At 40.8% G+C, this 19,490-nt stretch overlaps 1 protein-coding gene across 8 annotated transcripts in view; it reads right to left on the minus strand.

Annotated features, from left to right (window-relative positions):
• ZNF407 (zinc finger protein 407) overlaps positions 1–19,490 on the minus strand; it is a 518,640-nt gene that overhangs the window by 110,740 nt on the left and 388,410 nt on the right. Inside the window, exon 9 of one of the 8 annotated variants that reach the window (XM_081801014.1) lies at positions 11,055–16,461. The exons of the other annotated variants lie outside the window; for them this stretch is intronic. Coding sequence (XP_081657140.1) covers positions 16,457–16,461 — 5 coding nt within the window. The 3' untranslated portion in view covers positions 11,055–16,456. Of the gene's footprint in view, positions 1–11,054; positions 16,462–19,490 lie in introns of those variants that run through there. 8 annotated transcript variants of the gene reach the window in all.

Genomic DNA, 19,490 nt, shown 5'->3' on the forward strand with positions numbered 1-19,490 from the left:
GTGCGTGCCAGCCCACCGTCTCAGTCTCTCGTGGCCGTTCTCACGGTGCGGAAAAGCCTCTTTCAGAAGAGCGTGCTACAGAAGAAATTCCAGCCTGAGCGCTACCTCGGTGAACTGTCAAGTAATGCCGTGGCCTCGGAGCGGGAATGTGCCCTTGAGACCGACGGGCTTCAGAGGCGAACTTCGCTGTTGCTACAGATATCTTCACTTTCGGCAGCAGCTTTTGCAACTATCGAGACAATACTGCACAGCACAAGCACTAATTAGTGTTCTATTCACATGACTTGAAATCACCTTTGTGGCTAAAAAGATTTTTTCCTTCATCTTTTCCCCTAATCTGTCAGCAACTTGATCTCTGTTACCAAAATGAGGAGGGGGGATGTGATTAGGAAGAAGGGTTAAACCAAAAAGCATCATCGGCACATCACTGTCCTGGAATTTCCCCCGTAACACAGAGTCTGAACAGGGATCTGTTTACATTATCTCTAGATCATCTTGACAATATTTATTCTCTATTTACCTAAATGAGGCAATATGATGATATTTATTGCTCAGAATGGCTAAATATAGACTTTTCTTGAGCACTCAGTACCATAGTGGGAGGTTTTGCTCTAATCTCCATCTTTAAACTGACAAGCTGGAGAATTCCTAATGAATGCCTCCTTTCATCTGGATGTCTGTGTGTATTTGACAGTATAAATATTTAGCAATATCGGAGTCAGCTTGTGATTTTACCCAGATGGACTGATTGATGCCTTGGCTCGATGTTGCCAAAGACAATCCATGTAGTTATATAAGCAATTTCCCTCTTACTTCCTAAGAAGCAATTAGGTGGCCAAAGGCAGCAACCCCAAAATAGTAGAAATACTTCTGGTATCAGCTGACAAGTCTGAGGGATAAATAAAATATGGTACTTAAATTATTACCACTTTACTTTCATGAATCACGGGATTAAAGCTTTCACTTCTAAAGTACATATAAATTGCAGGGTTTCTTATGTCTGTAATTTGCAAGAATCTAAGTTAAAATACCAGCTAATCAGTCAACTCACATTCACCTTGGGAAAAGTACCACCCTTTCTTGTCATTTTTGTAAATTGCATGCCTAAGCGCCAATGTTATTTTGAGAAGAAAAGTCGCTTGTTGTCAATAACACATACTGCAGTCTAGTTAAAACAACATTTGTTAGGATTTAATCGCAAATGTAATCCGCTTTTAAAGTTTAGACAGAACGCTCAGAGAAATTCAAGGGAAGGATAATAAATCATTTTCCTCATCTTGGGCGTGAACAAGGTAGACCTGATTCATTCAGGTATGTCGTTGTAACCACACACGGGATGGATTCTCTCCTGCGAAACAATAAAGGACCCGCGCTCAGAAAGGAACCACTAAGTGGCACTACCCGCCCCCCCCCACCATACACACTACAGATTTTTTTTTTCTGTCTACCGACGTTGTTTTCTTCTACGTAAATCACAATGAGAACGACATCAAAGAATTACAGTCTTTTTCTCATCATCACTGTAATCCAGCTGCGAAGGTTGATAAGCTCTTGCTAAAACTTAGAACGGGCTTTTGGAACTCTCGGCACCGGCGGCAGGTACCCTCCGCTTAGCCTCGGTGTCACATCACGTGAGATGCTGATGAGGATCATGTCAGGTGCATGCTCCTGCTCTGGGAGGAGAAAACGCTACACACTGTTTTTGGCACCAGCAGAATCATGCATTTCTGCAGTGTTGCTGCTTCCCCACCTCTCACCCACTCCTGCCTCCTCTTGTTGCTTTGTTTTCTATTAACTCATCCCAACCGCTGTATAACCCATGCAATAACCCAGGAGAAAGGGCAGGCAAGACATTCTTCTTCTTGACACTAATACCTATAGATCCTATTCTGGTGTGATACCTCTCGCTATCACAAGATATCTCAGCTAACAGAATCCTCAGAAGTCAACAACTGGCATTTATAATGCATTCCAGAGGCGAGTGGGATGCGATGCCCACTGGTAATCAGACACACACCAGATTTCCGGGGACAAGCTGTCTCGCGATGACATACGGCAGCGTCAGGTGCAGGGGCACATCAGTCATGTACCTTTTTGTGCATGGCAGTTTCTTTTTCCTAAAAAAAATTATCCCATGTCTGCTGGCTGCCAGATGAAAATAAATGTCTACAGTATTCTATTTATTGGATGTGATGACTAATAAATTGGTTATTGATCAGATATAAAGGGCCAGGGTCTGAGGTGCAATCTATCGGTATCTATCTATTCCATCGGCCATGCTGCACTTCAGTCAGTAGGGCGAAACCAGTATTTGCTTTGTTTCCTTATTTGAGGGCTGGAAGTATCGTAATACAACAATGAGAGAATGCAAGATGCCACTTACTTAATATGCCACCTTCATAACTGTCGAAAGAACCTCTGTGTTCACAGATGAATCTGGTATTTGGGTGACAACCCAAATGTTACCCTGGGGAAGCCGGCGTTGGTGGGATAGTGGTGAGCATAGCTGCCTTCCAAATGTTACCCTGGGTAACAACCACAGAAACAAAGTTTTGAACGAACAGCACTTTTTTTAAAACCAAATTTGTCACTGGGATGGCAGACGCGAAACCATATGAACATGGCGCCACGCTGCAAACAGCGCGAAGGCTGTGCGGGCAGACACAGGAACGTCCGGAAGCCTGCAAGTGAGGAGCTTCCTTCGTCCTTCCGCGGCTGAATCGTGCTTACTTTAATGATGCATGGTAGCCCGCAACTACACTTAACCTGTGCGTCACATGGCAGCACAAACTATTTACCTAGACTTATGAGGAAGAAAACAGCCAATCCAGCCAAGAATCTAAGGTGTGTACATGAACCTCCCACATGTCAACATAATTTTCCCCTGGAGATGATATGTAACAGAGTCTCTAAACTGCTTTCCCTTCTACGCAATAGCATTATGCTCCAAGTATCTCAGAGCCAAAGTACGTGTGAGAAAGTAATGACAAATGTACCTAATTAATAAATCGGAACGTATTTAGGACTAAATGAATTTTGGTTTTGCTGTTAATTAAATTGTATCTATAAAAAATAACTCATATATTCTACTGAAAAGGCTAATTTTTAAAAAATCCAACACGGGGCAAAGACAAATGAAATTATTTCACTAGCTTTTAACATATATTAAAGATCAAGGAGGACATTAAGTACCCTCTTTGAGGAGATATTCACCAAATGAATTTAAAATACGCTTTACGCCATCAGTCAACTCCTGAACAGAGCTCTCCACGCTTTCACACAGAATCCCGGAATATGGGCCTGTGTGCATGTGACATTGCTTGGTTTCATGATGCACCAGGCCACTTAAAATCATTTCCAAGTGAGTAAAGCTAAACTCTGATTATCAGGATTATGGAAAATATGACTTGACTAGTTATTACAGTGCTCGCCATCTTATCGCATTAGATAAATACAGAGAAGATATAAAAATAATATGGTTTCACTATAAATATTAATCATCGAGTTTACTGTGATTATCTTGAAGGGGGTCAGGGAAAGCGCCGTCAACAGAAACACTAGACAGAAAATTCTCCCCTTTGGAACCAAGTTTTGGAGAATCTGATTAGGTCCCTGGCTGCAGTGCTAGGTATTCCATTTTTGCCAAAGGGCCAGCTATGGTGATTAACGTCATCTGTCTGAATCATTACTCTCTACCTTGGTTCAGCAAACACTATGAAGATGGCACGGTAATAAATGACCGTCAGATTCTTTCCTGCTTTGGCCTCTTTTTATCTGCCACCTCTCCACCGCCAGCTCCATCTTTCTGAACCTCTCTGAATCCCCAAAAGGGACGGGGTGTCTATTTGTTTTCCACTAGGTTACCACTCTGTCTATTGTTGTTTGCACTAAAGGGCACAAATTCAATTCATTCTTATGACATAAAAGCACTGATACAGTAAATATTTTTCCCAAGAGAAAACAAAAACAAAGTTGCTGAATATCGAATAAGATTTGAAGCACCAGCATATATGTGAAGAAGCTTTCTGAGCAGGCTTAGTTATATAAAACCATTTTTTCTAAATGCATGTGTGTTCTCAGCAAGGGCATCCAGCATGTAAATGTGTATGAAGCAGTGTCCAGTTGGTGTCTGGGGTTAAAAGTGTGATTATGTAAACCACAGGCTGGGACATCATGTGATGAGATTTCGACTTTTTGCACAGAACAAGGTCTGGTAACTTCCAAGTGGTTCTATGGAAGATTGGACCGGAGAGTAGACAGCACAGTACAATTAATAATGAAAGACAAGTACAAGTAGAATAAAGGAGTTAAGTGTGGCCACCAGACACAATTCTCTACACACCAAATTCTGTACCATTTAGGTCTTATTGCCCATTCTGGGAAATGAGCATGTCATTTAAATAAGTCAGTGAAACTGAACATAACCCCTGACCACAGTTTGCACCTAAAGTGACATGGAGTCTGTGACAAGGTCCTGTGTGATGAGACAGCCCTTCGGACACTTGGACAGCGGCCCACAAGCCAGGCGGTGGGCTGACGGTGTGGTGCAGACGGGTGAGCGCGGGCGCCGGAGTGGGATTCTGCCAGTGTGTCTCTGCCTTTAGGCCGGCTTCCGTTCACAGTGGAAAGTCTCGTGTCCTGAAATATGTCAACACCCCATGTTTTGGGGAATTTAAAGTATGTAAATAGCACGACAGAGTTTGCTCACCAGTAACTTTTCTTTGCCAAGGGTAACATGTTTTGCTAGATAGGATGCTAAGAAGTGCCAAATGCTGTAAACCCTAAAGAGTATTGCCAAGTACCTTCTCACTCTGGGTCCAAGTCTTAAAAAACACTTAATACAAAATGAATCTGAAATCCTGTAATTGCCCACAAATCCTGGAACGTTACCTTGTGTACAACTCTAGTTATTATGAAAATGTTTTATATTCCTGCCAGAAGTTAAGAAGTTATCACTTGAAAATCACTGGCTAATCTAGCCTGCGCTAAGATGGATTTTTAATGAAAGTTTAATGAATGATAAATACTCGTTTCTTGATAAATGTTTAATTATGCCAATAATTACCAACTGCTGAAAACTACTGTTGTGTTAATAACGGCATTTTAGTACACACGCAGTTTCACGAGTCATGGTGCTGCTAGAGATCAGAGCTCCATCTATCTGATGCAAACGAGCAAAACAAAAGTCTAATTAATATTTTGATCAATTTTCTCTGCACTCTAAAGACTATCAATGTCCTTTAAAAATTTTTTTTGATCTATTTTCTCCTTCATGGGAAAGAGGTAAGGAAAGAGGAAATGGGCAGAACTACTCTAAGATTAATTTGTGCAAAAATTAAAGAATAGAGGGCGCCTGGGTGGCTCAGTTGGTTGAGCGACTGCCTTCGGCTCAGGTCATGATCCTGGAGTCCCGGGATCGAGTCCTGCATCGGGCTCCCTGCTCGGCAGGGAGTCTGTTTCTCCCTCTGACCCTCCTCCCTCTCATGCTGTCTCTCATTCTCTCTGTCTCAAATAAATAAATAAAATCTTAAAAAAAAAAAAATTAAAGAATAGAAAATAGATATTGAAATCCACTGATTTTATTACCTCACTGCATTATTAAGTATAATAAGCGCTTTCATGTTCCTTAAAGCTGTTTCTTAGAGCGGCGACCATTACACACTTAACAGCACAGAACTGTGAACTTCCTTTATTAGTTGGTTCAACTTGGCCCTTAACATCACGTGATACATGAGACCTGCAATCTGTGTTGTTAGGGCATGTGTGCGGTCCTTGCAGAGCGTGAACTGCTATTTGTAAGAGGGAATGACAGCTTTCAGGTCAGCAAACCCAGGATTCTAGAAGGTTCAACTAACCTTGACTTAATGAGCATTTGTTAATGATGGCAAATTGCTAAAGAGAAGGCGAGTCCCTGTGGCAGAGTGGGAGCCAGAGAGGGAGCCCTGTCCTTCCTGCTGCGGGGCTGGGTGGGTGAGCTCTCCTGCCTGGGGACTTGGGGGTAGCAGAGCAGGGCCTGGAGCCAAGGAGGCAGCTCTCCTGCTGTCTGCACAGGACCTTCTCAGAGCGCCCTCCCTCCCCAGCTCCCCACAAGGAACAGGGGGCCCTCTTGGGTGGGGGCGCCTTCCAGAGGAGATTCCTGAGCAAGGCAGGCTCTACCTGCTTTGCCTTATTTACCCACCACGTAGTCCATCCCCTGGCCAAAAGTTTCCAGAAAAGACTGTGCGCAGGCTGAGTCAATGACGGTTCTAAAGCATGTCCTTTCAATATCTTGTAAGGCTACAGACTTAGAGAATCTGGTACACAGCCTAAATACCAGGCTAACAATTCATATTTCCAGTAGTTCATATTGTGAAAGCAACCCAAATTTATGCAGATAATTCCCAATTACACTTCATTTTTTTCAAACCATTTCTCTTTTAACAGTTTATGACCAACCCCGAAAAGACCATGTGATTTTTAGAATGAACTCTTCTCCCAGAAATACTTGTTTTATATAACCCTTAATCTGACATATCTATTTTATAGGAACACTTTCAGTATTTCCTCATTATCATTTGTTTACACTTAACACTATGACTCTTAGATGTATTTTTATTATTTATTTATTTACTTTTCTTACATGTGTTTTTAAAATTTTACCCTCATGATGGACCTCACACGCATGATATTGTTTCTTAAACGAGCCTTTTGGCAAGAAGTCATCTAACTTTTGTATTTTATTGTGTACTTTGAGTTTAAAGTTACTTCTTGTCACTACAACTGTAGCTCTCTGACATTCTTAAGTATTTTCTCACTGTACGCTAGTGACGATAGTCCGCACAGAGTGTAAGAGATCACAGAAACGCACCTACAGGCACGGCAAGTGCAGACATTGAAGAAATCAAGGACACACACGTGTTGGCCTTCGCACACGCTCCCCCCACACACTACCTTGAGTGGGTGGCAGGCACGTTTCCCCGTCCCACCGATCTCAGTACAGCACAGACTCTGAGCATTGAGAAGGGACACCCCCCGCTCCGATGAAAGCTCAGGGGCTCCTAGCAATCGCTTTGTGGAGGGAGTGGACCCATGAGTGATACGGGAATTGATAACTTTTGCCCTCTGCAGCCACGCTGGACGTGCCGCTGCGCTGAGGCTTGCTCAACAAGAAGTTAACTGGGCTGTATAAAACAGGCATAATAAATAGTGCTTGAGATCGAACACAGGCTTTCAAATACCCGTCTTTGAAGGGCAACAGTTTAATGAAAATATCTTGTGAACTCTGCTTCATCCACGATGTGTGTGCACACATGGGCACACAGGAGCCAACCAGAACACGGCAAGAAGGAAATGTTAGGGATGGATTTCATGAATGAAACCAAAAGGCTGCCTATATTATGTGTATTTAGATAAAAAGGGTCTGTCTTTATTCTGGTACTGAGAAGCTAGCTGTGCTAATTTATTAACGCCTGCAATGAATGACCAGAAAACACAGCAGTGCACAAACCAACTGATGCACTTCTTTCTTTTTTTTTTTTTTTAAGATTTATTTATTTGAGAGAAAGAGCGCTCATGCAAGTGCATGGGGGGCGGGGAGGGGCAGAGGGAGAGAATCCTCAAGTGGACTCCCAACCCTGGGCTTGATCTCACCACCCATGAGCTCATGACCTGAGCCAAAACCAAGAGCTGGACCCTCAACTGACGGAGCCACGCAGGTGCCCCCACGTGTTTTCTGATACAGATTTTGGCTGTTGTAGCAAATCCACGTGTCGGATCTGTGTGTGGAATCTACACGGGGATGTTCTCACAGACGTACTGCTCTCCACTTTGCCACTTTGGGAGACGGAGGGGACTCGACAGTGTGAGCAGCAGACACGTAAGCACGAATTCTCAGAGGCATGTGGGGTAATGTTTCCATGTTTCTCCTGTAAGAAGATCGGCCCCCTAGGGCAGGGACCCCAGCCCACCGGCTGCACCCAGTCTCTGCAGTTTCCAGGGTGCTGCGGGAATTACACTTCAGTGTTTCTTAAAGTGGGGCCGGAAGTCATTTAGGGGCATGTGTTAAAAATGCGTATTTTGGGCCTCTCCTGTGCTGAATTCATATGTAGAAATCCTAATCCCCAGTACCTCAGAATATGACTGCATTTGGAGACACGGCCTTTGAAGAGGTAATCAAGGTAAAATGAGGTCGTTGGTGGGGTAGCTAACCCAATCTGATCAGTGTCCTTACTTCTTGGGGTGGAGGAGAGGTGGTTAGGACACAGTAACCCACAGAGGGAAGACCCTGTGACGACACAGACATGCAAGCCAAGGAAAGAAGCCTCAGGACAGACAAACCTACTGATCCTTTGCTCTCGGACTCCTGGCCTCTGGAACTGTGTATGCATGCTGGTAAGGCTTCCACAGGACGGAGGTGTGAACGGGCGTTCAAAGACCAGCCAAGCCAAGGACATTCTTCCTCCAAATCTCGTAAGCAGTAGATACAGCTGACTGTGTCTTTCTTCCACTGTTTTCTTGACTTCTTTTCTTGTCTGTTTTCTTCCTGTCCACTGACCAGTGCTTGACCTCCAGGGCTGGCTCTCTGGCCTTTGATGACCTTGAACCTCATGGCTCCTCACAGTTCCACCCTGGGCCCTCTTCTTTGTCTCCTCATACCCCATCCCGAGGTAAACTACTCCTACATCTGCTGTCTACTCCAAATTGGAGAAATCAATTGATATTGCTTGAGCTGGAAACCTGAAGGTCACCCTTAACCCTTGATCCTGCCCCACTTCCCCTACATTAATGGGCTAGCAAGTCCGCCAACTTGTCTCCATGGTTACAACTTCAGTGCAGACTGTCTCCCAACAATTCCCTCTTTCTACCCCTGGTCCCTCCATCTACCTTCCACAAAGGCAAAAAGATGAATTCTTAAATTGAAATTTGATCCTGGAGTTCCCCGGATAAAAATCCACAGCTCCTCCTTGGCATACCTGGCCTCCTCACGAGCCATGCGCCTTGCCCTCTGTCACACCCCGCCACACTGGTCTCTCGGTGTTGCCTGCTCTCTCCCTTGGAAGGCCTGGAGCGTGTTCGTGCCCTCGCCTCCTGCAATAGCTACTTTCTCCTCTTCCTGAGAGATGGCTTCCCCAAGGAAGGCACGCGCAGCCCCCACGCCCATGCCAGCGTCTGCCACTCCGCATCACAGGCACCCGCTGTTTGCTCTCACAACCTGTAGTTATTTTATGCTTACTTAGATCTAGAATGCAAGCTCCGGGAGGGCAGGGGCGACAGCGTTTCCTAAGGAGATGCTCAACAGAGACGCGTGATTAAGGACTGCAGGGACGAGGCCCACCTAGCCTACCTGGCGGCCCAGGAGCAGTCAACCACTGAGGCAAAGCACCTGCTATCACTGAACACAGTCCATGCTCGACAGACCTACCGGACGTGAACGTGTGGCCAAGCAGGTAAGATCAGCAAACGCCACGGTTACGTACAAGACGCAGCAGCTGGATCAACACTACCACGTCTTGAACTACATTTTAAATTGGTTTGCAAGAGCTGCTTATCTCTGAAATACCTTACATCGGTGAGTTATGGAATCAAGCCGTGCCTTCTAGAAGAGCCGCACTCACTCAGGTTATGCCTTTGTTTCAGCTAGCAGGTTTTACTGAAATCATGATCACACTTAATAACCATCTCTCCTGACATGGCATTATGAACAAAGTCTACCTTTACCAACGTAAGACCTTCACTTGTTCTTCATCAGAGAGGTGAGATGTGTGTACATAATCAGAAATACAAAAACTTGGACTCCTAGCAGTGACTCAGGAGATTTAGCTATAAAGCAGTAATTCTGTGGGATTATGGCAATTGAAACTGACTTCCATATTCTCACATCCTTTGTGTAAGAACACTAACAATGCTTTTCATCTGATATTAGGGGATATGCTCAATGTGAAGATTTAGCACGATTAAAGGGATTTTAGGTAAAAAAAAAAAAATTAGACATCTGTCATGTAATACAACATACGAAAATGTGTCTTCCTTGTCTCTTTACTTAACAGAATGTTGTCGCATTTTCGGTTTGGGCAAGACAGAACTGCTCATTTTCCCCTCACGGCTCATCTGGTTTTACCCAAGCTGCTAGCTAGACAACACTCTGAAGGGAGAGACGAGTTATTTGTGGTGGATGTTAATACACTTAACACTATGTTACTCACAACAAACTGAAAGCCTGACACATCTCACCCACCATACAGGATAGTCACTCTGCACTGAAAAACACAATTAAAAAAGGAAGTATTTGAAGAACATCCAATTTTCACCAAGACCTCATTTGGGAGGCCAAAGGGGAACAGGTATACTTGGCAGCATAATGACTAATTATTATGTTCAAAAGATGGAAAAGTTGTTCAAGAAATGTCGGGGCATCTGCATCCCTGCAGCACGTTAATTATCCCAAGCAGCATTCGGTATTAGGAGCAGCAATTTTTAAAAACCCAGTGCACCCCCCACGCGCCCCCACCCCAGAGAAAATCTTCACAGGAACTGTTTTACAAAACCAGAACCAGAACCCTTGCCCCAGATGGCTCTGGGGGAGTCGTCGGGGGAGGCGGGGGGAAAGGAGAGGGCACACGCTGGTCAAGAGCGCCACGTAAAATGTTCCCTATGTCGCACGGATCTGCTCCTTAAAAATCGACATGGAGCACACCATGTGAACTGCCACATTTATAACCCGGTGCTGATATTCAAATTCTCTGTCTTAAGCTAAAGAAAGATTGAATGCCCTGCTGCTGTGTGGCCAAGATTGAAGAGGTGTCTCACTGACATTGTTCAAAGTTTATGAAAATATATGAATGCTCAAATGTCATTGGCTTTGCGCCTCCAACAGACTGTGGTTTTATGAGAAATCAGTCTTTTAATCAAAATGATTGAATACCTTAAGGTCGAATCCAAAGATATCAGTTAATATCTAGAAACGTGCTATTTCTGCAAATTTTGCCAAGCTGTACATATTGTGGTGCATTTTAAAGTGTTAATTTGTGCATCCCATATTGAAAATTGATCTTGAGTTTTAGCTTTTTGTCAAGCAAAAACATATGGTTACAAGCTCTCTGCGTTTTACGTGACGGCTGTTGAAGCTGTCACATGTGCAAACTTGATAACCGATGTGACACACACGCAAATAATTTGCTTGTTTAGTAACAATTCAAAGATTCATTATTCATGCAAACACACATTTTTTAAAATGATCAGATGGAAATAGTCTCCGTTTTGTACAACCTAGTCTGGCTGGTGTGCAAACCCAGATAAAATAAAGCTGGGAACTAAGTGGTATTAAACAAATCCAAGAATATGGGTATTTTCAGATAATTATTGAACCAGATGGTGTTTTTTGTTAATTCTGCCATCAGCCTGAGAACTTGATGTCTTACATCTGTACTTGGTAAAATAAATTTTACCACTGACATTATTTCAGTTTTCTTAAAATATTTCAATCAGTTTTGAACCAAGATTTGCAAACATCTGCCACAGTGCATGACTAGGAGAAGAAATTATTTTGAGATAATTCCTTTAAAAATAGACACCATTTACATGGAATTTTAAATTTATCACCCTTTAAACGAAATCTTCAGAGTTACCAGTCTGAATGTTTAATAAAAAGTAAAATGAGAATAGGATGACACATGTGAAAATGAACATGGTTAACAGGCTGCAGAAAGTGCTGACTCACTTGGACATACCATCTTGGGATTCCACACTCCATTATTTCACAACCTTGACTTACCAGGGAAACGTTAAGTACATTTTCTGTGTGGTATGATTAAAGGATAAAAGTATATGATGAATTAATCAAAAGACACAGAGGATAAAGGGATTTTATCTACGAGTAAGTTAATCAGCCCTAATTGAATTCCTCCTCAACAGGACCTCTCCCGGGCTCCACCCACCAGCACACATGCTGAGCTTCAAGTACACCCCAAAACCAGAATGTCAGTTTTAGGTTCCTTCAGAGAAGTTCTTGGAAACTCAACTTAAACATAAAAACCCCCCACCTGGCTTAACTTCTTTAGGGTAACAAACATTCTCATTGAAGCCCACAAACAAAACCTTATTTTTGAACTGAGTCATGAATTTCCCACCTTTTGTTGTAGAATAGACTGCATTTGGGTAACAGTCTTTCGCTTCCAGGTTAGACAATGAATTCTGGGCGGAAGTTTTGGGATTCCTACCCACCCCCCACTTTTCTTTTATTTTCTTCCCCAAACTCAGACATCTGAAACAAAACAATAATTTAGTATACTGTGTTCCAACCAGAAGGTCTGCTGCAGACTGACCAAAACCGAGCAACAAAAAACTAGTATTACAATGAGAACTAATTTTGAACTGTTTCAGCTGTAACAGTAGTACCTAAAACGAGCGTACAGAGGTGATCCAATAGAGAGTTTCCCATTTGAAAGCAGGTTCCATTGCTCCTTGGCCTTTTGGCTAAGATCAAGTGAAAGCAGGTTCTATTTAATGTGGAGAATGGGATGAATTACTCAGTACCACCAAGACTTGCATTCCGGTAGGCGATGGGATAGCCAGAGGGGCAGGCATTTCATAGCTAGACTCCACAGCTGTGAGCACCTTGCAGCCTTCCTCCCCCCACAAGTCTCTCAAACCACAAGTGACATTAGCCCAAGGAAGTCCACTTCTGGTTGGTCTGGGAGGAAGGAGGTGAGGAAGGAGCAGGTGGTCAGCTGTCAGCAGCTAAAATCCGAGGCAGCTCCAATGAGCTGAACCCCAAGAATTCAGTTGCTTTACTTGGCTGCTTGATTCCCTCAATTACTTAGACAGGGGTTATTAAAATTTGCTACTATTAATTATTCATTCTACTTATATACGATACATTATTAATTACAATTAAAATATAATCCATATCTGTTAATCATAATAATTAATATCTGTTAATTATTGTAATGATAAACTAATAATTAATAATTCAAGGCTTAGTAGATGACATATGCTAAATGGTAACTTTTGCATGCACGATTTTACTCATAAACTCTCATGCAGCACATTCTAGTATTCCAACCCCCCCCTCCCCCGCCCCCCGCCACACACAAGGAAATTCAAGTCTGGAGGACAGGCTCTTGCCCTAGGCCACGTAGCTACTGAAAGACAACTGCAGAGTTTAAACTTGGTCCGCCTGACCCCAGGGCGGTACTCCAAACCACTCCAGGACCCTCTCTATGGCTTCATGCTACTCAAAGTCACCGCCCTTCTCCCCACCCAGGACTCCCAGGCTACCTTTCCTAAATCTTACCGGTGAAGTAGTTCTCTCTTTTCTCCTCTCTCTTTCTTACATCAAAGGGTAAGACAATTTCAGAGGTACTTTGTTTCACACCATCAGGCTATTTCCCAAAAAGTCAATGCCAATTAAAACTATTAGCTGCAGTAGATGCACATTATGTCAAACTCTTTGTGTTTTTTTTTTTTGCTAATTTGATAGAAAGTATATAATTGCTGTTTTCATTTAAAAACGAAGTTTGCGTTTCTTTAATTACTAGGATGATGAACACCTCTCCAGATGTTTGTTTATAAGTTGTATTTTCTGTTTTATGATTGCTCTGTCATCTTTTCTACCTACCTATTTATTGTTTGCAGTGTTTTCCCTGTTGATTTGCATGAGCTCTTTATATAAAAAGATATAAAACGTTAATGTGTTATTTGATGAAAGGTATTTTCTCAGTCTTCTGGTTGCTTTTTTATTCTGGGAACTTTGGACATATAAAATTTAGCTTATCATATAGCTAAATCTATCAATCTGTTCCTCTGTTTTCTCTTATTTGTTAAAATTCTTGGAAAGTTTTCTCATAGGGATTTGGATACCTGTTCAATTCTATTTCTGTAAACTATTATACTTTATTTTTGTATTTAACTCTTTAATTAACATTTATCTTTGGGAATTGTGTCCAATAAAACTCTATAAATTGATTATTTGCTATCCTAAGTCTCGCACAATTTATTAAATATTAAACAATACATCCCTTCTCCATTGATTTGTGAGTCCTCTTGAAGAATATATACATTCACATACATACATACATGTATGTTAACTGATTACATGTGAAAGACTGGTGTTGATTTATTTATTTGATCTCTTGCTTTGTTACACCTTCTTAGAGCTTTGAAGTCAGAGGTACTGCATTTGGAGTCCTGGTTTGGCATTTAGTAGATCTCAGACAAGGCTTGGTTTTCTCATCTTAAGAGGGGATAGACAGTGTCTACCTCCTGTGGCTGGTACGAGGATTAAATGAGATGAAATATGTCAAACCTCTGGACTCAGTGTCTGGGACACAGGGAAACCTCAGTAATGACAGTCCTGCTATCCTCCATCCCTGGTGCACTGTTTTCATTATTATAACTTTGTAAATCTTCTAACTCTAGCTTTTCTGCTCAGGACTTATTAGAATTACAACTACAAATTAGAGAGGAAGAACGCTTGTCTTCCTATTGTGGAAATACTATACATTTCGCTAATTCATCTTCTATACTTATCAATAAAAACTGTTTTTCAAATATAGAAATTAACCTTTTGAAATGGGCATGGACAGTGTTCTTGATTTCACTGTTGCTGTTAGAATTGTGAATGGGATTATCTCTCTAGTATTTTTCTAACTGGTTATAGCTACGATACAGGATGGGTCTTCATTTTTGTATGTTATTCTTGTATGCAGCCATTTTACGGAGCCATTAATTTCATAGTTCTAAAATTCTCACAAAACTTTCCAGGCAGAGAACAATTTATGAGCAAAAGAATAACTCTCCTCTTTCTGTAATTACTTACTTTGGTTTTATTTTTTATTAACCAGAACTTCAAAATAATAACAGTGGTCACATGCAATCTTGTTTTGCCCTTGATTTCGAGGGGAAGGTTTCATACCACACAGTTCTGAGAGATGTTGGCAGTCAGTCCTAAGTATAGGAACTCAGTTTCTCATCCCTGGCTAGGCTCCTTATCTTTACAAAAACTTCACCTTTATTTTATATTATTGGATTTTATTTTATGTATTTTGTACCATTTATATATTTTGTGTAAGTTTCCTAAAAATTTTTTATTGGATAAGGAAAATATGCAACCCCATCTATTCATTTTGTTCCATTTTTACTCATTACAAAATGGTTTTATAACAAATGCCTCTTTTATCCTTTATCCTTTTATTCTTTAAGATAATCAGTTGACTTTCTAATTAAACCTACTGATATAGTTAAGGGATTTTCTAATACGCTACAGATTCCTAAATGTGTGAGGACAGATCACTCTATTTACTACGTTTTATTGAAGACCTTATGTTTCTATTCTAAGAGGTTTCTGAGACTGGTAACTGAGAAGGGAGGGACAGTGTTTAGAAATTATTATATATGAGTGTTTTGTAGAAGACTGTGCGCTCAAAAAATGTACTCTTGAAGTTTTCAGACTTGCAAAACCTGCAATTCCTGTCATAAAACTTTCTAGAACATTCAAAAAAGAAAAAGGTCTCAATTTATTCTTGCACCATCTTTTGACATTTTCAAAACTTGTGAACCTTGCATTATTATACAGCTTATTTTATTTGAAGCACTGTCTTTTTATCATTTATACATTTTTCATTTTGAATTTTTTCTTGATTTGCTAGATTTACCTAATTTCTACCTGAACTATCTTGAATTTATTAATTTTTGTTTTTCTGTTTTCTAAGTCACTTATTACTGCTTTAACTGAATTACTTTATTACTCCTTTTTTGCTGACATTTTTGGATTGTCCTAAATAATTCAGTTTACCTTTCTGAATGAGTGAATGAAATGAAATAAATGAGATAACGAATAATGAAATTGATTTTGAATGAAATTCAACACATGAATGAATTCAATGAATAAATGAAAACATTTATAAAAACATTTAAGACTGCATTTATTTCTGAATTCAACTGGTCAACTTCTATATTCTTAATTTACTTGGTTTTTTCCCCCATATTATAAAGTATTTTAATGTTTACAGGTGATTGTTTTTCCTGCTTAAACTTTTATTGTTTATCATATTACAATCAGAAAATATGACTTGGTAATTCCTTGTTTTTTAAATGTACTAAAATTTCCTTTAAAAAGCTAATTATAAGTTCCATACAGTTTTCATGGAATGTTGATCACATATGTTTAATGATGCCAAATTAAATATATTTATTAATTTCATCTTATTAATTATATTGTTCAAATGCTACACTTGATTTTTCTTCTTCTTGAGTTATCATAGACTGCTATGGATTAAATGCTCCACCTCAGTTGTGCTTACAGCAATTCTCTTTGAGTCTAGTGACACTTTGCTTTAGTGGACCTTTTCCTAGATCATTCATAATGCTATATCTTCACCTGTTCATTTAATCATCAAAAGTGCTAAACACGTATGATGTGCCAGATACTTATCTGGGATGTGGGGATGCAGCAGTGAATAACCCTGTCCTTTTGGGGCTTCTACTCTAGAAGAAGCAGAAAATAATACAAATTAAAATAAGTAAAACAAAAGTGTTCCAGACGCTTTCAGATATATTTTGAAGATTAGCCAAGAGCATTTGGTGACAGAACAGCGATCTGATGAAGTATTACGTACCAATCTCTCTCTGATTAAGCACCCTGAAGAATGGCAACATGTGGAACATGATGGGGATGGAGGGGTAAGGGAAGGTTCAGTTTTAAATAGAGCAGTCAGAAAAGGCCTTGATGAAAAGCTGACATCAGCAAAGACTGAAAATAGAAGAGGGGGCAGACCACATTGCTGACTACAGGAGGAACAGTAAGTGCAAAGGCCCTGAGGTCAGAGCATGCTTGTTATGTCTGAGAAACAGTGAGGAGGCCAATGTGGCTGGAGCGGAGTAATAAGGGGAAAAAATACCCAGATGAGGCTTGGGAGCTGTGTTAGGTAGTGTGAAAATTTTGGCTTTTACTGTGAGTGAGATGGTAAGCCACGAAGGGTTCTGAGCAGCGAAGGAACATGCACTGACTTACGTTTCAGAACCGCACTGTCAAATATGATAGCCACTTGTGGTAACGTTAATTAACATTTAAATGAACTAAAACAAAAGGAAATTGAAATTTCAGGTCCTCATTGCACTAGCCGCCTTTCAAATGCCCAACAGCCACATGTGGTAAGTGGCTACTCCTCAACATCACAGAGCTGGAACATTTCCTTGGTCACCGAGCACTCTTCTGGGCAGTGCTGTTTTGGAAGGGTTCCTCTGTCTGCAGTCCTGAAAACCGACAGCAGCAGAGCAAGGGCGGCAGCAGGAAGAGCAGCGAGGAGGCTACTGGTGACAGATGGTGGCTGCAGGGACCAGAGCGAGCAGTGGGGGAGAGGACAGTGACCTCACTGCAGAGAGATGCTGGGGGAGTAGCCATGAGCGTCTGCTGACAGCCTGGATGTGGAGCTACCACCAGTCAGTTCCGCAAAAGTCAAGTATTACCACCAACCGGATTTCATCAATCACCACTAAATTACCGTGAGCAGCGGCAGGCACTGGGTCGTTGCTGAACAGTACTCGCATCTTGGCTGCTCCACACAGAACAGGGAAAACTTCAGCTCTGACATCTTACCAACCCCCCACCCCCCCCAAATAAATGGATCTCTAACCCTTCTGCAAAGGAGGGTCATGTAGGAGTTGGAAAAAAAAGTTCAAACTTCCCTTAAGTTGACACATAGTACATGAATCATTAACCCTTAAAACCTGAGCAATGAACCCCCTCTAAGGTTACAAAGTATCCCTCTAGCAGGTTTAGAAAACCTGGGCGAAGTGATTATATCCACTTACCTGAGTGAGTACTATAAATGAAAAGTACTCTGTGAACTGCAGTGTCCTTCAAAATGCCTGTTACTGTTTATCTTAATTAGTAACAGTAACGGTTACTTATATATTATTTACCAAGATCTCAGATCTAAGGGTGCATGCATTTTCTCTTCTATACCTGAAACATAGTAGATGCTCTATAAATACTTGTGGAAAGAAAAAAAAAATGAATGAATTCCACCACTCAGTTTTATATCTCAGTTTTATGCTGAGTTGGCCAAGTCTTCAGGTGGTAAAAATGTTCTAGTTACTTTGCCTGGAACCTGATGAACTAACGGGTAAGCTACAATAAAATGCTTCTACTTGGCCTTCAGGGCAATTGTGGCTACAAATACACTGCTTCTTTTCTGTTTTCAGCTCTTCTGATGTGCTTTGATGAAATATAGAGGAATTAGGAGTAGGGGCACTAGCTAAAGGATGTCAGGATGAAATAAAGCTAATGTCATTGTAGGGCAGAAAATCAGACACAGAAGACCAAAATGTAATGGTATTATAACTGGACAAAGGGAAAACTCATAGGATGAAAATTACAATTATAACACATTTGGTTGAACCTTAATTACTACCAGTATTCTTATCCTAAATTCCGTATCTTTGGTGGGAAAGGCTGGAAGTTAACACAGTATATTACTTAAATTTTACCATGCCACTAAACCTCACCTGCCACGTAAGAACAATCATTCCAAACAGGAGTCGGAGTCAAGGCAGCTCGCTCAGCTCAATAGGGCACTAATGGGGTAATACCCTGCATCAGAAATGTACCCTAAGTCCCATCACAGCAGGAGTGATGTTAACACCCCAAGTAGTAATAAAAATTGTGATGATTCTCATACTGAAATAAGTTGAAACTACATGGTGCTTGAGTTTAAAATGACATGTAATTGTTACCATGTATTTTAATTACCTAATTTAAGAATTTAGAAATTAGTTCCAAATAAGGAAATGAGAAAACAAAGATTGTAGCTATCAAGTAGGTGAACCAGGAAAGGACAAAAGTTTTTGACTCACAGATCTCTAGTTCTGTATGCTGAAGTGAATAAAAATTCACCATTTTAATGTTCATAAATACATGGCTTCTAATATTTGTCCTTATATGAGATTTCTGGCACTACTCAAAACTATAATACCAAAAAAACCCATTTAAAATTATAATATTACAATGGTTTAAATGTAGTTCCTGTCCATTTTTAGATTAAAAAGTTTTTTAACTGACCAAAAAAAAAAAAAAAAAAAGCTTTTTAAAATACACACAGGATAGCCAAGACTATCAGTCGATGGTCTATTTTATTTCTTGCCAGTAGACACCATTAAAAGTTATAAAACTCTAACAACTGTTTTCATTTCTCTCTCTCTCTGATTACCCTGATTGCTGCAAAGTCTGAAGAAGTTCAGGATCTGTAAAGCCTGTCACATTATAGAAACATGTCTCCCTAAACGAAATGTGAAATTCCAGTAATTGAAGTGATAAATCCAGTGTTTTTTGCTGGGGTACTTTTGATGAGAACGACAGTAGTAAATTAGGAAATATTCTGTGCTGTTATATCATGGTAAAAGCCTTTCCATTACCTGTTGTCAGTCACTAGGGATGGGCAAATAATTCAGCTCTCAATCGAGCTAGAAAACCTGAAGTTCTGTGAATGATCAATAAAGAACATATATGAGGGGGC

The sequence above is a fragment of the Leptonychotes weddellii genome, chromosome 13 (genome assembly GCF_054177405.1).
Source record: "Leptonychotes weddellii isolate Sample4059 chromosome 13, ASM5417740v2, whole genome shotgun sequence".
Taxonomy (NCBI): domain Eukaryota; kingdom Metazoa; phylum Chordata; class Mammalia; order Carnivora; family Phocidae; genus Leptonychotes; species Leptonychotes weddellii.